The sequence below is a fragment of the Aulonocara stuartgranti genome (genome assembly GCF_965226115.1).
Source record: "Aulonocara stuartgranti genome assembly, chromosome: 3".
NCBI classification, from domain to species: domain Eukaryota; kingdom Metazoa; phylum Chordata; class Actinopteri; order Cichliformes; family Cichlidae; genus Aulonocara; species Aulonocara stuartgranti.
The window spans coordinates 30,549,193-30,575,289 of record NC_138941.1 but is presented as its reverse complement, the minus strand read 5'-3'; the positions used below and the strand labels follow the sequence as shown (position 1 = coordinate 30,575,289).

The 26,097-nt window shown below is 39.8% G+C and overlaps 1 protein-coding gene across 6 annotated transcripts in view; it reads right to left on the bottom strand.

Moving 5' to 3' along the window:
- m1ap (meiosis 1 associated protein) overlaps positions 1-18,610 on the bottom strand; it is a 58,549-nt gene extending 39,939 nt beyond the window's left edge. For 2 of the 6 annotated variants that reach the window (XM_082523043.1, XM_082523048.1), the window contains exons 1-4: positions 17,907-18,199; positions 15,486-15,749; positions 15,111-15,308; positions 10,758-10,932 (exon numbers count right to left, since the gene is read on the bottom strand). In XM_082523043.1, the coding sequence (XP_082379169.1) occupies positions 10,758-10,932; positions 15,111-15,308; positions 15,486-15,743 (631 nt within the window). In that variant the 5' untranslated portion in view covers positions 15,744-15,749; positions 17,907-18,199. Of the gene's footprint in view, positions 1-10,757; positions 10,933-15,110; positions 15,309-15,485; positions 15,750-16,002; positions 16,062-17,417; positions 17,535-17,906; positions 18,200-18,515 lie in introns of those variants that run through there. The other 4 variants (XM_082523046.1, XM_082523044.1, XM_082523045.1 and 1 more) reach the window with 4 other exon arrangements.
- Positions 18,611-26,097: the final 7,487 nt, after the last annotated feature.

The following is a 26,097-nucleotide window of genomic DNA, read 5'->3' as shown; positions in this document are numbered from 1 at the left end:
CAAGAGGCTATCTGCCTACCTACTGATACCATTATCAACACCTGTCAGTCAAAATGTGGTCTTTTTTTCCTGTTTCCTTCTTCTTCTTCTTCTTTTTTCTGGAATCAGGTCTTTATCACCCTTTCTCTGTACTTCTATATATACCATCGCCTCTTCCCCTCTTATTGGTGGAACTATTGCAAAGCAAAAATCCAATTATGTGTTGCTGTATGGAAATGTGTTTATTATTTTTGGTGGGATTGCTGCAAAGAAAACATTCTCACTAATTGTTGTGTTCGCTAAAAATCTGTAAAATTTTTCTCGTACCAAATCAGCATCCTTGGTATTAAGATGGACTGCCATTAGGGATGGGTGATATAGCCTCAAAATTCAATTTAATCAAAATACTAATAACAGTGAAAACGACATTTCTAACAATACAGAAAACTGTTTTTTTCAGTGCTTGCAGCTTGCATTTATACGCATAAGTAAATGAAGGCTATTTTCCAGCCTTCTTTACGAATTACTTGTCAGGAGCTGCACAGTACTGTCACATGCTTCGTGGCCTGGATGACTCAGCGATGTGTTTTTGCCTTAAGTGGTGCAAAGTTTGTTGTTACCAAAGTATTGTGCTTTTAGAAGGTTTTTAAGTAGCCTCCTTTTTAGGTACTAAACGTCATTGGAGACAAGCGCAGGCTCTTCTCGTTCCTGCACACATTCGGGAACATAGATGGTGTTGCTATAGCAATGGTATTACGATGTAACATTTATATAGTACGTAAAAAATTATTCTGGTATTATCGTGGATGACATGATGATTTTTTTACTAAACAAAAATGTGTTTTCTCTTAAACAACGTTGTTCACAAAGCCAACATCCTGAGCCTTTTGCTCTGCAGGCACTTGAGTGAGAGGAGTGCCATCTAACAGCTTTATGTAGACCCATTATAATTTGATCAAGGCTTTTTAGCTTTTACCTTGCATCTGTGACATGTTTTTAAAGCTAGGAACACAAACAGAAACACCCCACAGGTCTATAGAGCAACTTTCTCAGGACAGTTTTTGTAGATACAACTTGCTCCTCTAACTTTACAATCAGTATCTTGCGGGTGGTGCTGAAGCAATTTACCAAGATTTTGCTGTCAGTTACACAGAATGCAATCAATTTGTTAACTTTAGCTGCCAATTCATTTAATCTTTACATCTAATTGGTTGATTTGAATCTTCTCTCTTGTAATTGGTTGTTACTTGTTGTGTGTTCACATGAGCTTTGCATGCTCTAAAAAGTAGTTTAGATAAAATAGTATGTTTTTTTTTACTAGTTTCATCTCACCGTATATTCACGCCTGGTAAGCGATTTGAGTTATGAGCTAAATGCAGTGATCTGATTGGATTCGGATCTAAAAAATCATTAAAATCCGGCTTGGTTCGCAAAACTAAATGCTGCTAATTCGTGCAATAAAAATAAATGGTCAGTTCGAACTACTACATTAAGAAAGGTGAGTGCGAAAAATCCTTTAAACACACAAAATATTCACAGGGATTTGTTGTGGTAGGTGTGTGAAGACCTTACACTTGAAACTGAAATGGATTTACATACCATTTCTCCTCTGCAAAGGAGCAGAGCATCTGTCTGTTAGTGCCTCTAATAATTCATAATGTGAAAATGACAATTTCAGCTCAGCCAAACTGGAGGATATTTGCTCTGCTGCCAAAGAGGCATTTAGATTAACTGGCATCTGGACACCCAACCAAAATACATGCTTGAGTCTTGGTAGAGGGAGTCCTGTACAATACTGTACTAGCAAACATGTTTTTAAAAACATGTCACATACTATATTATTTTGGCAGACTTCAGCCTCCTCATCAGACTCTCCCTCTATTGAAACCTCTTTGAATGGTCAGTTGTAACCCATATTCTACAAGATACCACCATTCTGCTTCTCTCTCTGTGTAGTTGCAGTGGTGTATGATACTGCAAAAAATACAATTTGGTTATCACAGATACTCCTACTTGTAAGTTATAAAAGCAGTGTATGCAGGGGAGAGCAGTGGGCCATGATTTATGAAGTCTGCATCATCAATATACTTCATGTGGATATATTTTAATGACAACTAGATGTCTGAATTTCGTTTTCTACTGTGAGTGTGTTTTGCTGTATTAATGTGTTTGCATGAAAAGCACTTTAGATCAACTTCTAATGTGCTACATAAATAAAAATAACTTGACAGTCACCATAAAAGGGTATTATATTCAGACATATTCATACTTCAAGTTTGAAGTATTTTTCTTTTTTATTCAATTTCATTAAAATAATTTATGTAGTATGTTTCATATGGGTTGAATATATTATTTTAATGTCTGACTGCAGTTTTTTTTATAGGTAGTCAGTCTGGTAAAGTAACAGTTATGATGACCAATAACACTGTGGTAACTAACCTTAACTAATGTTGAAGAGTCATGATTGAAACATTACTTTTGCCACTAAATGAGCTACCTGGATATTCTGTGTATCTCTGACAGGACTCTGTCAGTGACCTCTGACCTCTGTGTGGAGGTCTAGGTGTGTCTAAAGGATTTCCCTCTTCCTTTGTTTCTTTTGTGGCCTGTTTTGGGGAAAATAAAAATGTATTTAATAAATCAGTAGTGTTGACAAAGTATGAAATTTCTTTCATACATATATTGCTGTTTGCACTGTTTTCATTAACAGCTGTAAAGTCTCTCTACACAATGCTCCTCTTTCTCACTCTGCAGCCCACATGTGTTTTGTCAGTGCAGCTGAGCGACCGCACATCAGCAAAACACATCGGAGCCGGAAGGAGGGGGCGGAGCATAAAGTGCCAGCATGAGAGGAGCTGTGTTTGCACAGACAGAGCTACTTTTTCATGAAACGCAAACAATGTATTGAAACATTGAAACAAACTAAATCATCAAGCTGGTCACTTTAGTACTGATTCGACACCAATACCAATGTTGGCATCGATATTACTGACATTTGGATCAATCTGTCCACGCCTAGCATGCAGCTTAGCAACAGTTGTCGTTTGATCAAAAATCCAACTATAAGAATCAATTGCAGGAAGAGTATGTAGCCAGGCATGTGTCCAGGTCTTTTATAGATAGAAACTTCAATGGAAAAAAATGACAATCTTTCATATTTCAAAGACAGACAGTAGAGGAAAAAAGCGTAATGCATATAAATGAGACAGTGTCGCAGGCTAGCAGAGTAGCGCTAATGCTAGTAACTAGAAAACAGAGATAAGACACAAACAGCAGTGTGCTTTCAACCCAGTATGACAGCAAAACATGTAATAGACACACCGGTCCACCGTGTTCTTTTCACGCTTTGCCTTTCTAAAACATGAAATGGACACGCGTGCAGAAGTTGCAGTAAGCTGCAGTAACAGTAAAGGAAAAAATATTTTATTTCAAGCCAAAATTAAAATAACCACAGGAAAGCTTTAAACAGACATTAAGAACACATTTATGTGTAAATACATATTAGTCATCTAGCTTAATCATTTCTGGTGATTAAGGATCCTGGAATGTACTTCAGACCTTCGTGGCTTTAAATATATCATCTCCCCCTGCTGGTACTGCAACTCCTGCACGTATATTACACGCTGTCTCAGTCGGGGGTTTCCTTCTCCTACAAGAAATTTCACGACCTGACAGCATCGCAGCTCAAATTCAGTGAACAACAACCCATTCTTTCACAGATGCTTGTAAAGGCTAGGTACTCGATTTACACCTGTGGAAATTGGATTGAATGGACAATACTGTCAAGCTACACTATATTGTCAATGCACCATTTCGCTCAGGTACAGCTTCAGTGAGCACAGTTGTAGTTTTAAATTGTTGAATGGAGGTTAAATTGATGAGTGACATAAATTAGGATACTTTCATCAAATTCTGACATCAGTATTATAATGAATTATAACACAAAGGCCCTTTTAGACTGTTTATGAGTGAATGAAATGATTAAAAAAAAAAAGCAGCCTTTCACAAAGGAAACAACCATCTGATTTTGCTTTCATTATCCTGTGTGTGTACTTTGAAAATGCAGCTGGAAATATGGTTTGCAGAAAATGTCAACTTAAATGTCAAGTTTACAATTACAATCATATTTAATAAAAATCAGATTGATACTGCCAATGATAAACACCTTTTAATGTCTCAATCTAAAACACACACTTCACTAGATTTTAATGTAATGCATAACATTTATAATAAACTGACATCTGACATCACAAAATAGTGCATCAGATTGATGCACTATTTTGCAGAGACGAATGACAAAGGATGAGATGTGTTTGAATACAGCTAAACAATGCCATATAATTTTTCGCTCATCAATCAGCACAGAAATAATTAGTTTTCACGCCTGACTATCTCTGACTATCCCTTAGGAGCAGCTGCATTCAGAGTGGGACAGCTTGTTGACTCTGTTTCAGTCAACAATGTTGCTGTTTAGCTGTGAAGAGGAAACCAAAACCACTGGTGCCATAATCATCCCTGTCTCTGTCTCACTCCGTGACCCATTTCTGTATCGTCTCCCTGATGCTCAGCTGTAAAATTACAGAACAGACCTAACATTTAAGGACACATCGGTGGAGTTTCAACAAAAACCGGATGCTCGTCAAGGCGTTGGCTTACAGACACTCACATATCTATACTTTCATTTTTGTGAGGACCGTTAACTCGGCCCTCTCCTAACCTTGACTGTAAAACCAAATTAAAAAGTGCTCGTAAGAGAGATTCAAACAAAATCTGGAACACTTAAAAATTATGTTTGAAATTGAGTGTCAAGGTGAGAAATCTTAACAACTCCATTAAGAGCTGATTTTTCATCTGTAAGGTCAGATATAATAATAACAAATACTGCTTCTCAGGCACAAATGCACACAGACAGAAAATGACAGTATAAATCTGCCGCATGCCCTTTCAGACATGATATAAGACAACAAGTTAGAATGACAAGCGAAACAGAGACAGAGGGAAAAAAATAGTTATGGTTTTTGTTTTACTTTGTACAAAAGAAAAATGGATATCCCACCCATTTCCTGCACTATGCCTCACTCTGTGGAATAAATAACTGACACACACACACACACACACACACACACACACACACACACACACACACACACACACACACACACACACACACACAAACAGAGCTAAACCAAATTGTCTGGTGTTGAATGATGCGCCCAGATTCAAGAGTATCAACACGGCTTCCAAAAATGTTTGTGAAGCGGGGCCGGTGTCTAGCCGCACACTGCTTTTTGTAACTGAAAATGGAGAAATGACAAAAGAAATCGACTAATAACTGAAAAGGTACAGCAGCAGTATCTCTCTGTGTGTCACATCTGAGCAGCTCTGCATTTACTACTGCGGGTTAGACCCCATCAAAGGTGTCAGAGCAGCAATCAACCTGTCACGCTTCCACTAGGGTGTTCAACAGACTGACTAAACACAATTTGGACCTCTTAGAGCATCCAGTGAATGTGAGTTGAATTCATACTGGCTAGACACCCAGACTTCTTATGTCTTGATTAAACCCTGCTTTGGTTTTTCAGCCAGATGAACTCTGAGGTCAGTGTAGCTCTTGGATGAAGCACTGACCCCATTCCCTTTTCTGTACTGGCTGACTCTTATCCAAAACATTTGAGGTTTTCCTGTTAGTAAGATACTAAAATGTAACACATTCATGTCAAAGTTTATCATACAAATAGAGCATGTGATGTATTATAATCTCTCTCTTGCTTTATTTAAATAAATTATTGTACTGTATGTTCTGTTACAATAGATGTTCATATTAAATTTGGCCGGAGTCTCAAATAATGAGGTCAGGCTCAAAAATCTGTGGTTTTCTCCTACTGGATCAATATGATGTCATTTACAGCACATATCCCTAATATGGTCGCGTCAGGTACATAAGCTCCACCCGCTGTTCTAATCTTCTTGTTTATGACGAGCAGCCAATCAAAAGAATTCTGGTCTAAAAGGCAGCTGAAGGGTGTTGAAACAACTTATTTAAGACAGAGGATGAAGTAAGAGGATGCACCAAGGCACAGTATAAGATATATAAAGATTATTTCTAAATGAATCATGGAAAGCTACTCTAGTCGAGTCTAAGAATAAAGATATGGAACTGTTGAATGAGCTGGGAATTACAAGCCCCTTTCAAGTTCTTTAATTAAAACAAATAAAATAAGTCAAACAAGGTCTTTAAGCGTGATTGCACAACAATCAAAATGCACAGAAGAGTGGAACCACTACGAACTAGTGGAACCAATAACTCTGTGCAGACATTAGGGTTTCAACAATCCTGCCCACTCTACTATGGAAAGAATGAATGCTAACAGCTTTTTGTGGGACATCAAAGGTCTAGGAGGACCACTGTTACTGATATATCTCTGATGATGGAAGCCGTAGTATCATCAAGTTAGAGTGACTGTCATGTTTCAAACACTCTGTGCTATAAACACTTCAACAACACTGCGGAGGAACACAGTGATGTATTCCCAGTGGCATCCTCATCAAAGTCAATCATCAGACTGCAGTAACTACAAAACCACATCTCCAAGGCTCTTTCCAAACATCTCTATGTTGAATGGCATTGCTGTTTGATTAGATACAGGGGAGAGATCGGAATGAGTGCCCCCGCATATTGATCTACAAATACAATAACACAAAAACACAAAAAAATGTGTACTTGAGGCACTGATTCAGGGACACTTATTTTGTGGTTCCTCAATATTTTATTCTAAATACTTTTAGTTCTAAAAAACGCACATGTAACACACTATCCTCTCTTTCACCTGACTGCCTGTGCAAGGACTAAGTACCTCTGTTTTTTTAAAGGCCGCTTCACGCTAACATTGACTCCATGGGGAGCAAAGGCCTCACGAGGACTAATGGAACAAAGCAACAACGTTTTTCCTTAGATATTATATAAAAGCTGTAGCAGGGGATCAGGTATAAGAGCAGTTTTGCAGGCAGCATTGCATAACTGATACAACTGTCTCGAATGAGTTAAAGGGTATGTATAACACTGTACACGTTTACAAGAAGTTACATTTCAAATGCTAGTATAACATGTATAAGTCAAAATCTTGTTTTTGGTAAACAAGATTTTTTTCTATATCCAACTTCCATCAATATCATGGGATATATCCTAGTTTTGAATATCATCAACAACAACAACAACAATCTTTATTTATAGAGCACATTTAAAAACCAGCGGTATACCAAAGTGCTTAACATAAGAGACAGAGAAGTAACACGAGTATTATAAGGCCTTAGCAAAGTATCAAATATACTCACAGGTCAATGCCACTAATACACAGGGGTAATATAAAATGCATATCAAAATAAAAACATAATAAAAGCACAAGCCATAAAAAATATGTATAAGAAAAAATAGAGTAAGTCTAAGAGTCAGGTGCGAGCATTAACAAGCAGGACAGGCGAGATTAAACAAATAGGTTTTTAACCGTGATTTAAAAGATTGGATAGAATCGGACGTCCGGATCACAATCGGAAGGTTATTCCACAACTCTGGTGCAGCCAGGGCAAACGCCCGGTCACCTCTAGACTTCAGCCGAGATCTAGGCTGCACCAAGAGTAACTGAGTAGATGATCTTAATGCTCTGGCAGGAACATACGATTTAAGGAGTTCCTTGAGGTGGCTCGGTGCTGTGTTGTTGGTCATTTTAAACGTAAGCAGCAGTATTTTAAATTGGATGCGGTATTTTATGAGTAGCCAATGCAGGTCAGCTAGAACAGGAGTGATACAGGCAAACTTCCCAGTTCTGGTCAGAATGCGTGCCGCAGCATTTTGGACTGTCTGCAGTCTATGAAGGAGGGCAGAAGGAAGACCAAAATAAAGTGAGTTGCAGTAATCCAGCCTTGAGGTCACAAAGGCGTGGATGAGCTTTTCCAGGTCCTTATGCAGAACATACTGCCTAGCCTTAGAGATGAGACGGAGTTGGTAGAAACTAGATCTGACTACAGCTGACACTTGTTTATCGAGTTTGAACGAGCTGTCAAGCAACACGCCCAGATTGCTAACAGTGTCAGAAAGGGAGCTGGTAAGGGAACCAAAGGCTTCACGAAGTTGGCCACGAGGAACGTTGCTGCCAAATACCACGATTTCAGTTTTCTTATCATTTAGGATAAGAGAGTTTGCTAGGAGCCATTCTTTGACCTCGCGCATGCACTCTTGGAAACAATGGAAGGACAAAGCAAGATCATCATTTAGTTCAAAGTAGATCTGTATATCGTCAGCATAGCAGTGGAAAGCGGTGCGGTATTTCTCAAAGATTGCACTTAGAGGGAGCATATACAGTGAGAAAAGAATAGGGCCTAACACAGATCCTTGAGGCACACCACAGCAGACAGGTGCAGCGGAGGAAGAGCAAGTGCCCAGGTTGACAGAGAAGAACCTATTGGAGAGGTATGATTTAAACCAATCAAGGGCAACACCTTTAATGCCTACAGTATGCTCAAGCCTCGCTAATAAGATGTTGTGATCTACCATATCGAAGGCCGAGGATAAATCCAATAAAACTAGGACCGCAGAGCGTCCATTATCAGCAATTAGAAGCAATTATCAAGTACAAATTTAATGTATGAAATTGAAAGTAAGAATAAAATAGGAAGTACAGAATTTTGTTTCAGCCCTGTATACCATGAGGAACTCTGAAAATGTTAAAAATATGAAGGTTGAATTTCTCTCTATCCTCTAGCTTGAGGATCCTGTGCAGTATCTCAGCTGTTCTTAGGACTGCGCTCTTCTGAACAGAGATCTCTGGGAGTCCTAGTGCTCCGCTTCCCACTGGGACCACTGTTACCTTCACCCTCCACATCTTCTCAAGCTCTTCTCCGAGCCCTTGGTACTTCACGAGCTTCTTGTGTTCCTTCTTCATGATGTTGCTGTCATTCAGTATGGCTACATCTATCACTATGGCTGTCTTCTTCTGTTTGCCTAACACCGCTATGTCCGGTTGGTTAGCCATCCCCATTTTGTCCGTCTGTATCTTGAAGTCTCACATGATCTTAGCTCAATTATTCTCAACCACCCTAGGGGGCGTCTCCCATTTTGACCTCGGGAGATGTTTCTGTATACTATGCTGAACACTTGGTTATGGCGATCCATGTATGCCCTGCCTGCTAGCATCTTGCACCCTGTTGTTATGTGCTGGATTGTCTCAGGGGCATCTTTACACAGCCTGCACCTGGGGTCTTGCCAGGTGTGGTAGACCCCAGCTTCTATGGATCTTGTGCTCAGAGCTTGTTCCTGTGCTGGCATGATTAGTGCCTGTACTGTCTTTCAGTCCAGCTTTGTCCAGCCACTGGTAGGATTTCTGGATGTCAGCCACTTCCTCTAACTGTCGGTGGTACATACCGTGCAAGTTTTTTATCTTGTGGTATTATAGGTAATTTAAGGCTATAAAACTGATTATGATTCAGACAGATGATTGGCAACATGATGTTTTCTATGCTATCCATTCTTAACACCTTGGAACATGCTTTCTGGTGCAAATTACAGTTGAAAGTCCAAAATTACACCTTCCTTCTCCAATCTTCACACTCTGCAAATCCATCCAGAGGGCCAGACTCTACTCTTTGATGGGTTAGTTCAGACCTGCAGGCTGTATGTTCAACAAAGTTAACAGAACACTACTCCAGCAAGAAAATAACAATGGCGAACTGCATCTGTTTATTTATGATTTAAGAGCTCTCTTTGGCAGTCAGGAGCTGTGGTTATCCCCTTTTAACGTTAAAAGCCGCTCAAAATCCGAATGGCTCATTCAGAGACACATATTCTGATCTATGGAGAAAGCAAAGAAACTTTCTCATGACTTCTGGGCCTCTAGACACAGTGGGGACACTTAATTATGTTCAAGAACAATGAGAGTGGATTTTGCATAATACAGTTTGTCTCCTCTGAAACATCATTAGTATAATGTTTCCAGCATCGCTCTCTCATACACACACACACACACACACACACACACACACACACACACGCACACACACTTCTGAGAAAAAAACAACCCAATCTTAAAGTCTGCTAAGTCATTTTCTCCACAGATACAAATAACTATTTATGATCAAGGAATAAACAGACGATGCACAAATAGTTTTATATGAAACGCCTCAGTCCTCATTATTTGCTCCCACTTGGATGTTTCTTTCTCACTTTCTGTTCTTCTCCCTTTTCACCCCTTTATTCCTACGCAGCCCTCATTGCACCCTCTACTTACTCAAACCAAACCACATCACTTGAACCTTCGTGTAATTAAAAAACATGACATGTGATTATGAAATCAGGCTCTCTAAGAGAGGACTGGCAAATGTTTGGATTGTAGCCAAGTTATACAAACCGTGACATATGTGATGAGTGTGGCGCGCAGATATGCTGAAAACAGTAAAAAAAATAGTAAAAATAGGGTGTTATAAATGGGTCAGTGCTACACAGCTTCGCAGAGCATGATTAAGAAAGCACGGGGGGGGGGGAGATATGTGGAAAGTGCGGAGGAGTCAAGTCTGCTTTGGAAATAGATAACAGACTTCATGAGGACTGAGTGTTTGTTAATGCTTTTTGCTTGTTGTTTTAAACTGAGTTACATGCACTCCTGGTTAGCCTGCAGTAACAGCTGACAGCCTGTCTCCTCTTTAATGACCCTACAGTCTCAATTTGTGTGGGTCTGAGTGTGTGTGCATGTTCCAGTCTTGTGTTTTGTGTGTGTATTTGTATTTCCTACCTTCAGTCTCTGAGGGTGCGGCGGCCTCAGGTGAGAGAGTGTCTTGGCCCCAGTCTCCTGTACTGTAGATCTGCACTACCAGGAGTCGCTTCAGTGAAACCAGGTCAGCATCTTTGAGCCCCATCTCCAGCTGATGAACAATGCTACGGCCTGGCTGGCTGGTCACCAGAGTAACCTGGGGAAGCAGCACAAATATTGCTCCCAGGAGCACAGACATAGACATTTCATTAGGTTTCCAATGTCAAGGGGCAAGCTGACCTCAATGCAACACAGTGCAAAAAAGTCATCAGGCTCAAAAAGAACTGAGAGGTGCCCTCTTAATGCTTCTTTAAACCACACTGCACAATATTCTGGCCACTACTTGTTTTATGCGCCGACTGATGAGAATGACATCCATGCCATTCACACTACTTCAACTCAAGTGTGCTGCAATTAATCTGTGATGTCTTGCGATGATGTAACCCATTCGCTGCTCTTCCACAACCACACTACACAAACACTATCACTTTTCATTAGCAAGCCACATTGATGTTCTTTGCCACAACTCTTTTCCAAAACCTTTCTGTATTTGAAGTGTTCCAGCTGGTTTTATGAAGGATTATATCAGAGTCACAGGACACAGCAACACCACAACAAAGCATTCTTTATGTCTGACAGTGCTGTGTCTGTTGGGAGTTTGGGGACATGACATGCAGTAAATTACAGTTACTAAAATGAACATGTGATGTCACAACCACTAGATACAAAACAATGTCAGCCCAAAAGGATAGTGGTACATGCATACTCAACTCTACATTTAAAGACACTCTAAAGGTGTATGACTGTATGTACTGTATCTCTAAGTTTTTGTTATGTGTTAAGCCTCTTAACACTCATTCAAGCATATAAAGGCAACTAACTCAAGAGCTGAACCTGATAAACGACCTAAGAGATACAGCTGGTCCTTGTGTTATTCGATCTACAATTCACTGAAGCCTCATACGAACTAATTTCAGTGGAAGAGTGGCTGTCAAGAAGCCAATCCCAATTTAAGGAAGGGAAACAACTAGAAAAGACTTAGATATGCTAAATTACACATAAACTGGTTTGAAAATCAGAAGCAACAGCTGATAAATCCACATGTTTGGTTCAAACTATCGTCAATATTTCAGAAGAAGGATAATGATAGAATAGTGCCTACATTATAGGTAAAAACATACCTTGATGGAAAAACATAAAACTACTACTATGGACTACTATCAGTGATGGATTAGCATACACAGAGCCTGAACCTCAACATTATTGAGGTAGTGCCGGAAAGAACAGAACAAAAGTCAGCCAACATTAAAAGAAGACTTTTGAATGTCCTTTAAAAACCTTGGAAAAGTATTCCTGAAGACTACTTCAAGAAACTGCAATAACACTTGTCTGAGACAGTTCACACTGTGTTATAGAACAAAGATGGTCACATCACACACTGACTTTCAAGTTGTTAGAGTTGCATTTCTGTATCTCTATTTGCATGTTTCAGTAAACTACCTCGCATTTGTTTTACAAAAACACAAAGAAGTGAGGGCAGTTCAACATTTTTGCACAATACTGCACCTTGACAAAAAATATTTTAAAAACTGTCTCTTTGCAGAAATCCTGAGCTAGTCACTCATCTGAGTTTATTAATGGCTTTTCATTTGAAGATGATGTGAAGATTAATGGTTCCCCCTCTGAATGACCTGTAATGTTGGGTTCTGTATGGAACAAGGTTTGAGGGTCTTTGTGAGTAACTGGGTTACTCAAGATTTCTAGAGAGAGACATTACTGCTGAGATTTTCAAATGTATTTGAGCACCAAAGCAGATGCCTTCAGGTCCTGTTATATTCAAGGGAAGGCGGTATTCTACAGCAGATAAAACTGGAAAACACAACAAAACAATCTAAACAGATAAACAGCATCACAGCCCAAGAGGGAAAACATGTCAACTCGATTTGGGAGCGAGCTATCCCTTTAATTTATTTTTTTTCTCTAACTGAGCTCTCATTATCTGTAAATGAACAAAACTACTGGTAATACGTTTTAAAAATGTTTTTACTCATCCGTTATCTTTTTAATAATGAAGATTTCGGCTGAACATTTGGACTAAAGACAGCAACTTAAAATAAGCAGAAAAATGTGATCATGGGAAGAGATGAAATTAGTTTTCTGTGTCATTTACATGCCTAATGGGGGAAAAAAGATAAAATAATGCTAGGCTGACATTTAGCATTCTACTGAATCACATTAACAGTAGCAGGAAATGATGATTGTATTTCGGTTATTGATGAGAGCTGCTCTCGGCTTCCGGCTGTTTAGAAAAAGTGGATGGAAACTGCTGCTCAAGGAGAACACATGCATGCATTAAGCGTCATGTATCTGAATGAAAACATGCATTGTATTGGTGGGCTAGCAAGGCACACACAGACACACATGCAAAGGGCCATGCTTCTGTTTTTTCCTCCACTGTCTCCTAACAGCGTTATTCATATCTCCTACCCTTGGAAGCAGTGGGTCTTAGTGCAATCATCTGTCCAGTGCCTCATAAAAAGCTGGCTGGAATTTACAAAATCTCGTCAACAACCTACAGCCTGGTGTCCAGAGGACACAATGTTCAGCAGCTACCACAGTTCTTACTGGCTGACTGCCGGCCTGACCCGTACATTTAACAAATTAGATGTTTTCAGTGAGCTGAAAGCATCTAATTTGTTAAAGTGAGAGTGAACACATGCCATAAACTATCACTTGGTGACACCAAAAATGTTTTCTGCGGTGCGTTATGAGCCTGCATGTTTTTGCATACCATTAGCAAAAAACATTACACAACATTAATAGAATTGAACGGATCTATGAACTTCAGCAGCAGATATGAGCTTTTAGTGAAACTTGTAATGTTACACTTAACTGTTCAATAATGAGTCAATACAACAGGATACAAGAGGATTTACTTTTTGAAACTGACTGCACGAAGCTCACTAAGGAAACTGGCTTCACTATTTCGTACACTGGCGTTAAGTACCTGATCCGATTTCCCCTTCAAATGGGGAAACACTGAAACTACTAAAGCTTTTTGCGATGTCCTCTTTCTACAGAGATGGTTCACAAGCAGATAAATAGTAGCTCTTTTGCTCCATTTCATATGTGGACAGGCTTATTTTAAGTGCACTGTTTCATATAAAACATGAAGAGCCATTAGCAGAGGGTTGTTAACAGAGACATGCTAATGAGATTGCCTTGTTCAGTCTGTTTTTTGCAGCTGCTTAATACACTGAATTGGACCTGAGGACAGCTCATTTAATAGGTATGAGTGGAACCTCTATCTTGAATATCCAAAGGGGATCTATTTAGCGTGAGCTGGTCTGCAGCTGAAAAGATTATCCTTGATAATGAAAATGAAGATAAAGTTTAAAAAAAAAGAAATCCAGTGACAACAACTGCAGAGAAAGAAAAATATGTAAATGAAAAAACATGAAAAACTGTGCCTATTATTCTCCTCACAGATCTAATTGACAGTTCAGGGGATGGAAAGAAGTAATTTACCTGCCGCAGGTAATGCTTCGGTTTCGATGGAAATTTCTCAATGTGTTCTCCTACTTAGAAAGCGCTGATGAATCTCATAAAGCTTTTATGATCAACATGCTCCCTGTGCCTCATAGGGGATGTAGCTCAGTGGTAGAGCGCATGCTTTGCATGTATGAGGTCCTGGGTTCAATCCCCAGCATCTCCACTTCTGTTGCCATTTAGAACTATTTAGACTCAGATTTCTGTGCTACAAAGTGGAATTTGAGGACAAGAAACACGATTATGGTTTAATGCTTTGTATTTACTGTAACAGTTACCAGGGTACTCTTATACCACAGATCTAACTGGCTCTCTAGCAGTGTGTGTTCAGTATAATCGATCAGCACTTACAAACCTACTAAGCAATTTTTTGAAAATAGTAACTGAAAGAGCCTGTTAACCTCTTTGTGCAGATAGTTAGAGGCTTTATATGTGTTTATTACTCCACTAACCATCAGCAAAGTTAAACAGGCTGTGTGTGACACCCTTTCTAAAAGCTGTTTGCCAACTGTAAATGAAAACCAAAGTTAAATGATTCACTAAAAGTTACAGAAGTGTGTACGGTGTTTGTGTCTTCTTTCACTATAAAGACAGAGCTTTCACACATGTGTGTTTCTTTGGAAGATGATCAGGATAGTTGCTCTCTGCTTTGTACTGTGGGGCTGATTCCTAAGTCAATGGTAAGAGTGGTCTCTGAGAGGAGCTCGCTACCCAGTCCCTGTGACTTGTACAAATGTGCAGTTTTACATAGAAATTCATTTCTTGCTGTGAAGTGTCGCTTCTCACCTCCACAGAGATGTTGCTGCCGGCCTGACTGCCAGCGCTGGTGTGTCTGATGTACTGTTTAAACTGCTGCAGACTGTCCAGCACTGCCTGTCGCAGCAGATCAGCTCCCGCGGCTGCTCCTCTGATACAACCTTCACTTGGAATAGACCTCAGCTCTTCAACACAGGAATGCAGCCTGGCGAAGTTACCACGAACTTGCTAAAATAACAAAAGTGACAGGGAATGAAAAATGGATAAAAATGGGAGATAATGTGGATGACAGAATGCAAAGCAGGAAAAGGGCTGATATTTATGTATGAAAGAAAAAGCAATTATAGGAGAGAAATAATGTGTTTTGCACTGCTTTCAGGAATATTACACTTTTATCCATCTTACCACAAGTGGCAATAGACATTCCCGCTGCCTGCTGACGGCATACAGGCTCAGTAGAGGTATCCTACAGGGCCCATCCAGACTAGAGGCCAGAGACAAGAAGTTGTCGAGAGCATCGCAAAGAACTGTGCGGGTCTCTGACCATCGGGGCGGCAGCGCCTCCACAATTAGGACCCTGGCTGGTTGCCGTGGGAACGACGAGGACCAGAAAACCAAACTTGGAGAGTTGGAAGAAGCTGCTGCCCTCTTTCTGCTCTCCATGATAGCCTGCAAACCACAAACACAATGCTGAAGGAACACATAAAGTACACAAAGACAACAAAAGAAAAATGTAAGGTCTCTTCCCCTGTAATGACAATCACCCTTAGGAATTAACAAGATTCATTAAATAAGTACATTATCTGCAGTCCTAATCATCAGTAGGGAAACTAGAACAGAACAAAATAAGCAGAATAAATGAGTTATGCTGCATATGAAAATATGTAGCGAGAAACTAGGTTATAAATCAGTCCATTCTTACATAACTCAGGGCTTTCCTTTAGATCTGAGGAGGATGGTGGGAAAAGAAGTAGTTGAACACTGAAAACATAAGAATATAATCTGAAATGATAACACAGCCAGCTCTGCTGCTCTCAAATGTTCACTTAATCAGAATCATGTTACTATGCTGGAATAAATCATAAATGAAAATATGTAAAACCAAAATGGACAAAATGGAGCATATAAAGAAGACTAAAGTAAGCAACGCTAATGTGTCGAATGCTCCAAATACTGATCAATTTTATCACTGCTGTTTTAAAGATATGATACCGGCAACATGTTTAATATTTTAGAACCTTTAAATTATCTGTTTTGCATAACCAGCAATCCAAAACGCAAAAAAACCCCCCCATTATAATATGAAATGTAGTAATTGACAGCTGGGAAATGGGTCTTTGTGAGGGTGACTATGCACATAAGCACAATTCCATGCTTGAGAAAATAAAACCCACTTAAAAAAGGGACTACAACACATTTGAAAAATATCAGTACCTCATTTTTTCCTTTTGCATCCGCATTCGGGGAAAACCCCCAAACATATCCTTGCAATATTTCCTGTAGATTTCAGAGGGGTAGATGACTGAACAGTCTGAACATATATATTTTGTAAGAAGGGCCATCTGTGTGGCTGTCAAAAGGAAGCAATCAGTCATCCATCACACAGGATGTGCCCAAAGGGTTAAAGAGGGAAACCCCCTAATCTTTCTATAAACAGTTACTCCATCAGAAACCCGTCATTATGGAATATATATCTGCAGCATCGTTGTCTCCCTTTACTGACACACAGCTACTCAGCTGGTTGTTTAATTTCCACAGCTTGTTGAGTGCAGCTGATGGCATTTTGTTGTGTAGTTTACACATAAGGGACTGTGACGTGAATTTCATTTTAAGCAAATAACTGATTAAATTGCTGAATTAATTGCTGTTTGTCAAATATGAAGATTTGATCATTTTTTCAATTCATTGTAAACAGAATATCCTTTGGTATGGGACTGATTGTTATAGTAATTAAGCTTTGACTGGGATGTGCAAATTAGCACACTATTTGACTGATATGTTACAAAATGAAATTACTCTGAGACATAGGATAGATCATGTCTATGTAAAACACACTTAAAAACCTGAAATAGTAAAGGCAAGTCATAGGCCTGACTCAAGGCTAAAAACAGAAGCAAATACAACAGATTTAGAGCCATTACTAGAGAGCTTGGAGTGGACTTATCAGGGCAAAACCATTGACAGAAATAATCCCTCAAAGGCTGAGCTCCAAGCACTCTTTATCATCCCAGGTCTTTTAATCCTGTATCCCCAGGCCCTGCTCTATTGTTGTCTTCAATATAAAGGGCACATTGTGTAAATATGTGCATTGTTTGATTGTGTGCCCTTTTCATCTACCTCTGACTCAGTTCTCCTCTTCTAAGCCAAATTCTGTGCTTCCCACCACCCAGATCAAATATCTTTCACCTTCACACCTTGATCTTGCATCACCTCTAAGACTACTGTTCAAAGACAAATAAATGTAATCAGATTCAACCCAGTAGCTAAAAAAATGAATCCTTTTGCCACAGGGGTTTTGGGTTGGTTATTCACTGACCTAAAAAATATTTCAGGCATTACTTAGTGGTGTGAATTTAACATCACACTACAGTGACACAAACACAGCTCTTTTTGTGCAGCTTTAATAAGCCAAGCAGTCCATACTGCCTGTGGTCATGTCTTTAATTAAATGATTTTGACACAAATAATAGGTGGCAAGAAACATTAATTTATTAGTATTTAAAAACTAAACACATGTAAATTAGATTATTCTTAGATTAGAAAGCTGTTATATTAATTTTAGCTAGGATTAGCAATTTATACCTTGCAAAGTTTAGCTAACATTACCTTGCTGAGTTTAAGTTCCAACTTCTCTCAAAATAGCTTCTGCTGGACGGTCTGTTATGTCAAGTAGACAGGTTAATAAAAGTATATAGAAAAGAGAAAACCAACAAACTTTTGCGATACAACATGCACAGGCTCTGCTTCTTATCAACAAAATAGCTAACCTAGACCTGAGAGTTAGTCGGTTAGCATGCTAACGTTAGCTAGCTAACAGTAGGCCTGTAACCTGAATCCAGAACAGCTTCAATACAAAAGGGCATAAATAACATAATAGAGACACAGCACCAATAATGTTACACTGGGAGTTAACTAAACTTACTTTGAAACAATTTCTAGTTTACTCTGCTAATTTATTAATGCTGAATAAAACTGACATATGTGGGGAATTTTGCAGGTATATAAAACTGATAATTCATTTTTAGAGAATTTCATCTACATTTTAATATTATTTGAATTAAACATCTGTAATAGATGGTAGAGAGTTGTTTTTTTTTTTTTAAATTCAAGACAAACAGATTTTTATTAAGTTGCTGAGACGTTATTATTTTCAGTTGTTGTGTTAAATTTCTTTAATCTTAGTAAGCAGCAATTTCAATGTTTCATCTACCCAACTGATTGTTATTACTCCTTAAATACATTGTGGTATTATCTTCTCAGAACAACCACTTTGCGGTCTGCCTCTGACATCCTCTGTTGTATGGAAACTGGCCTTCAATTTGGAGATGTACTATGGCTCACTCCAAACGACGCTACAACTTGGTTTTGCAGAACAAATGCTTGAAGTTTCTCTGTGCACAAGCCCTATCCAGATCAGTCAAATATGGCATGCTTGTAGCAGGTACTGTTAATCAGGTACCAGTCAGGCACTTGATTGTTAGCTCCAGGGGTACCAGAAGCTCAAAACAAGAGTCAGTATCAGAATAACCTGTTTGGCATTGACAGAGAAGATTTGGCAAGTTTTTCACAGGCATCTTACATATGCAACTATGCAGCTCAACCCACAGTTGTATTTTTCTTACAAATGCAGTACCACTTAAGAGGACATAAACAGGCTTTCCAATGGTAAAAGATTTATATCAAAGAAGCATTGTTACAGAAATGAAATACACAACCAAATACAAATTTCCTTACCTGTTGAGCTAAGTTTATATTAAAGAATAAAAAAATCCCCATAAAGTTTTTCGAAATGTTAACTCAAAAACCCCATTTGCATCTTGTTCTGCCCCGCTTCTGTGTTTATTTCTATTCATCATTTGTAGATGAATACAGAAAAAGATCAATGAGAGGCAAAGTGCAGGGACAGAATAAAGGGCATGGAAATGTGTTCCTGATTGCTGGTTTGCTTGATTCAAGTGCTTTCTTGGACTTTGTGGCTGTTTATATGTGAGCCAGACGGTCCGAGCTGTGAAGGTGCAATCAAGATGTGAAGGGAGCTGCAGTCTTGGAAAATGGAATACAAGGTTTTTGATGAATGTGTGTGTATGCGTGGATGAAGGGGCTTTGTAAAGGGGTCTGCATAAAAGGCTTTGGTGAGAGCTCTGTCGTGAAATGAGAGCTGCTGCAATCGTGCACAGTCATACTCGCCGTCTCTCTCTCGCTCCCCGTCACTCTCTCTCAGGCACACACAAATGCTCCCAGTGAAACATGTCACTGCCAGGGTATATGAGTTTGTCATGAAGAAACTGGAACATGCACATCTGTTTAAGGGAGATAAGAGGTATGTGTGTTTTTTGGTGGAAAAAAGGAAAAAAATAAAATAAACTTAACTTCTGCCAACCCACTGCACCTGGCAAAACCATTTGGGGATAAATATGTAGTCCTGATGTGAAAACACACTCTGTCTTTCTGTGCGTATATCTATGTGTGTGTTTGCGTGTCAGCAGCTGATTAGGGCTTAATGTCACCCATTGGGCGGTGGCTTCTTGAAGGCACTGGCAGTTCTCCATCTTGCCTTTTTCTTTTTTGGCTAAACTTTTCATATCCCACGCACCTGCACCATCTTCCAGGTTTTTTTTTCCAGTCACTCTTTATACCTCCTGTCAACATCCCACTTGCCTGCCCTTGCTCAAAGCTCTATTTTTATCCTAAATGTATATGTTGTGCATCCTGTTGCAGGGACTTCACTGTGAGGAGCTTGACTGGGATGGATGTTGAGCAGTCAGTCTGAACTATGAGGGTCTGTGTAAAGGGATTAGGTGCACTGATATGATTGGAGCTTAATCAGTCTTACACAAAGAGAGCACACACACACACACACATGTGCACAAAATGCACACATGAATTTGCTTCCCAATTTTGTTGTGATGAACGCACACACTTCTAGGTCAATAGGAGCTTTGCACCAACATACTAATCCGCTGTGTCTTTTTGATTTACTCCTGGGGATCAGGCAAAGTTTGCCCGGTGGTTTTTAGCACTTTTCGTGCACACTAGTTGCTCTTTTCGCTCGTTTTTGCCCAGTTTTGAATTTCACTTCCGTCTTAGTTTTATTCACTGAGCAACTGAGGTTAAATGAACATTAAGTCGGTTCTGCTAAGTTGTTTGCTTCCTTGAGAGGTTTTAGTTAAATTCCCTAAGATGGGAACAAGAGCATGAAATTAGAAAATCCTCTACATCCTAGCAGTTTTGGCGGAAGGGGGTCAGATGGAAGCTGTTGACAGAAGCTATTTTCATAACTTAGGTTTTTAATTATCTGAAAAAAGGCACTGGGACAAATCACATTATTTTTGGAAACAGCTTAAATTATACCTGTTTTAGTTCCACACCCCTATCAATGTTTAGCCCATTTATATTATACTCTTCAAAATATGGCTGCATACATATATTTACGGAAGTATCAGTTTGCCTAGACTCAGATGAGGATATTTATATTTGTATGATGTCTGTGCACTAAATATAAAGCTAAAGTCAGCAGAGCATAAAGGCTTGTAGACTGTAAATAAAAGATGGATGTAGCCCTGTGGTATCATGCACTAGTGAAGTCTGAAGTGTTTTCAGATGTGAATTTAGATGTGATGAGCAATAGGTGGGTCTGACAGAGAATCCAAGGGATTCTGCCTTTTTTATTGTAATGTAATTTTTTTTATGTAACATCCACTAGGGGGCTCCCTAGCCACAAGCTCAGCCACAGTCTTTCTTCAATTATAGCTAGCTGAACCACTTCATCTACGTAGTGAAGTAAGTATATAAGCTAAAAATTAAATGTACGATATAAACACATTTAATTTGTAACCAAAAAATAAAAGGTGAAGATTGACAGATAGATTGCTGCAGTATCTACAGCAGAGGTTCCCAATCCCAGTCCTCGAGAGCTACCGTCCTACAGCTTTTAGATGCATCCTTGTTCCGGCTAATGGCGGCCGCTACTAAGTTTTAAAATTACTCTTATTAATCTTTCTGGGTCACAAAATAAACTTTTAACATATTTTCAGGCGAGAAAGTAGCTGTGTAAACATCAAATATCTGCTCGGTTTATCAAGATATCGCATCTTTGCTAAAGTGCTTCGACGTTTTCGGAGACGTCTGCTTCCCACCAGCTCGATAGCTAGCCGGGAGCTCGAGGGTTACTGATGCGGCCGAGAATGGCACAACACACCTGAATCAAATGAATGGCTTGTTATCAGGCCTTTGCCAAACTTGTGTCGTGTCCAAATTCATGGGCTGCATTCTCCTGAGGCCGCATTTGTAGACCGATTACGTCACAGCGACGCGCCGAAGGCTGTCCAAATTCGTAGACCCCTCCGAATGCAGCCGACAAATGCGTGCTCCTTTTTCCGAATTTGAAGGATGGGTCGGGTGAGTCCTTCGTGGCCCACCATATCCCAGAATTCATAGCGCGGCCCAGCCAAGCTCCAGTTTCCGGCTAATGGCGGCCGCTACTAAGTTTTAAAATTACTCTTATTAATCTTTCTGGGTCACAAAATAAACTTTTAACATATTTTCAGGCGAGAAAGTAGCTGTGTAAACATCAAATATCTGCTCGGTTTATCAAGATATCGCATCTTTGCTAAAGTGCTTCGACGTTTTCGGAGACGTCTGCTTCCCACCAGCTCGATAGCTAGCCGGGAGCTCGAGGGTTACTGATGCGGCCGAGAATGGCACAACTCCCGGCACATCATTTTCAGATCACCGCGGACTTTCGCTGCTCGGGTTAAACGTTGTCAGCCGGTGATCAGCTGTGATCAGCTGATCACGGGGCCAGGGTTAAAAGAGAGACGCCAGACATCATTCTCTTCGTGTCAGGAGCTCCGAAACTCTGCCGACGTCAGTCTCCGCCTGATTCAGCAACCGTGAGTGATTATCCCTTCAATCCTTTTTCTCTTCCCGGCTCCGCTCGCTCTCTGTCGGTAACGACCGTTCCGAAGCCACGCTTCGTGCACTGATCGTTACTAGAATAACTGCGTGCCTGCTCCAAACCCACCGCTAGCCTTCGCCGTGCTTGGGTCTAGCCAACACGCCACACGGGCACGCCGAATTACTGTGTGTAACCCGCCCGGCCGTGACAAACGTAATATATAAGTCACTTAGACAACCTAAAAATGTTATTGTTGGGCTTTTTTTCAGTGTTTTGTTTGTTCGTGAGTAAATCGGTTTGGCTGAGATTAAAGTTATTAGATTAGATAAAATAAAACTTTATTAATCCCCCGGGTGGGTTCCTCCTTGGTTTTTACACAGCTGACTAAACGTCAAACAGAAAACTGATTAAACAGAAGTGTGAGATGGCCGAGAGTTTACTCCAGTGTCCTGTTATATTTTAGACAGCAAGGAGCAGACGGCTGAGTTTATTAAACTCCACCGAGACAGCGGTGACGCTAATCAGAAGGCTAGACCGTCCAATTTCACGGCCGTTTACTTCCGGCCTACCCGATCTTCTGAGGACCCGGCCCACGTAGACCGCGAAGGCCGGGTCCTCGGGAGAATGTAGCCCATGAATTTGGACACGACCTTGATGGCATGCTGAAGAGGTAATCAAACCATTTGATTCAGCTGTGTTGGAGTAGGGATGCATCTAGCTCTCAAGGACTGGGATTGGGCACCCCTGATCTACAGCGATGCAGATGTTGTACTGGTCCGTCATGAAGTTTTTAACTTTTTCCTCGTTTTATTGGTCTATCTACGTCCATACCCTTATCGATGGCTATGAACTCTGGGTAATGATCGAAAGAATGACATCTGATGAGCTTTCTCTGAAGGGTTCCTGGGTTCAGCCTTAGAGATAGGGTGAGATGTTCAGTCATCCAGGTAGGACTCGAAATAGACCCGTTGACTCCTCCACATCCAAAGGAGCCAACTAAAGTGTTTCAGGCATTTGATTAGGCTTGCTTCCTAGGCACCTCCTGGGCAAGATGTTTCAGGCATGTTCTATCTTGAGCAGAGAGTGGTCTGTCGTGCAATAATTAACGTCTGCCAACAGGTGTGATTTGGATGACTAACAGCTGCATGTCATGTCAGGAGGAGAAAAATAGTTGCCCAAAACAATGATATCATCAAAAAGGGCACAGCCTTATTGGGTGAAAGAATGAATCAGGATGAAAACTGAAGAAGAAAAATGTGCACAGAATAATCATATAAGGTTGTATAATCCACCTTCTATACCTATTATATACTTATTGGATTATATTCCCTTTGGATTAAGCCAGGGAAGCCATTTTTGCACTCTACTTCTTCTTCTTCTTCTTCTTTCTTAAACAACTATATTTCAAAAACCCTCAGCCACCGCAATTATTACATTGAAAGATTTCAGTGTACAAATCAAATGCATGCTTCAGCATGTTATGCTTTGCATTAAAGAAAAACAAGTAATCAGGAACTGTGAAATCTGCTTGTTTATATTATTAGAACAGCATATCGATCATGCATCCTTGATTGCACAAGACAGACTTCCACTGAACTACTGCAGGTATTTTCTTGTAGACTCAGGCGATATAATCTCACAGTGGGACTTCACAGATTTGATTTTGTTTTGTTGAAACTAGATTGTCTTCCTCGAGGGCACAAAAGACATAAGAGGGAGGTAATCATAATTCTGAAGGATTTCGTCAGAATATTTCCTGAGAATATAAAGACGTGCGCTCAAATGCACGGCAGGGTCGCGTGGGATGCCATTTACAGTAAGAGCAACAAAATGCTACCTGACATGTAGAGCACATGTGTGTAGACGTATGAGTATGGAAGCATAATTGTGGAAGGAATTTACATAAAGCACCTACAGCCATTTGCCCTCAGAAGAAACTGGGACTGACTTGCAAAAGAATAGCATTCTTACATTAACGTTAACTCAGGATGACGGTATTCCCTCTGTAAGTCTTTCAGGTCATAAAATATATCATATATCAGAAAGAAAGAAATATATCACTGGGCGTTTTGAGGGAATCATTAATATACCAATCTCCTGCTTTTTCTCAGAAGTACCACTAAGGACAAGTCAAGCTGCTCTTTTATTTGCATGAGTACTGTTTTGGAGCCAATCCAGTCCTATTGTTACTTGACAAGCATTATTGGAATTGCTGTTCTGGTATATGTGTGTGTGCGTGCTTGGAGCTTAGAGATGGTAAGCTTTAATTCTTTGAGCATTTGCACTAATCTCAGTGGGAAAGCAAGTTCATTTGGTATCCTTCTTGGCCGTGTGTGGAGCACAAAGCCAGAGCTGCTTACTGTGTGTGTGTTTTTGTAACTGTGGTTAGCTCTGACTGTATATGGTCTCTGGATAAGCTAAAGTGGTGCATAACTACCTGGATGGGAATGTTTTCGAAAAGGGCTAATGGAAATTCAGCTTTCTTTGAGGAGGAGAGGGCCATTATCAAATGTGGGAGACAGTTGTTCTCTAGTTTAGTCCGAAACAAACGAGCTCAGATGTTTTCAACAGAAGACAAAAGCATGAGCAATCTCAGAGCACAGTTTATGTTACCAGTAGGTCACCATGGACTACTAATGTCTTTGTAAGTGCTACCAAGTGCTGCCTTCAGCACTCTTTCCAGAGCTTTACATAACCTGAAGGCTTTAAGAGTTATGACAGTGGTGGCTATACAGAGGTCAAAGGGCACAAATCCCAGACCTCCTCAGAAACAGCTGCTGCGATTAAAAGACTCTAGAGTCATTCCATCTCGAGTCAGCAAATCTTTAGAATATTTTCTGCTGCAATTTATGATCCAAAGTTTGAACATATATACTGAGTGCTGTGAAATTTAGCAAGCTTTCAACATATATTCTTTAGAAAACTCATCCATCGACCAAGTTTCAGGTGTGAACTTGAGTAACTTGAGCACTTTTAAACATAAAGCCTGAAATTTTCACTGATTTTTCTCATTATCAACATGAATCGTGATCTGTAATTTGGGACACATATATATAGAAAAAATGAGTATTGGATGGTTAAAAAAAAGGCCCACATTTCAGCCCTCATATGGCAAAAGACAACCAGTGAGTATGTCTGAATAGTACACAGTTCAATTTCACAATACTACAAAATATGGAAAATATTTTACCATGAAATTTTAAATCAAAAAATGAAGCAAATGCAATTTTTTCATCAAGTTTTGTTCATCACTAAAACAAAAATATCAGCTTAGAACAAAATTCTGGAGTTTCAGGAATATTCTAATTTTGGGAAATTACAAGGTCGTTTCAGCCTTGCAAGAGTAGTAGTGTGCCGCAGCTTTGAATCGCAAATACACTGAGGCCGACAATCAATCAAAAGTGCAAATACGTGTGCAAACAAACATGGAAATGTCATAATATTGTAAATAATAGCAGCTTTAAAACAGAAGAAAACCCTGAGCCACATTTCAAAGAAATACATTCAAACTTGTTGAAAATCACAACTTAATAAAACGGCTCGTGGTACACTTTGTCTATTTTTAGCCGCCCACTCGTGCTTGAAACCGACTGCTCCTGTGAGATTTGAGTACTATGGGATCCCAGTCCCAATGCAGGACTGTAAAATTTTTATGCAAATCGGAGACACGTGACTTAAAAGGTAAGGATCAGTGCTGCCGATACAGATAGTGTGCTTGACTCTAAGTGGACAAACAATATTATTTTCCCATGTTTAAATTAGGTTTAATGTTGGCTGATTAAACCAGTGTTTAAACCTTTGTCACTTTCTCTCCTTCTTGTGCATAATGGACTTAATGTGTACTTTGGTTGGTAAAATACTAAAAAGGCTGGAGCAGTGAATTCTGCAGCTCTCCACCTG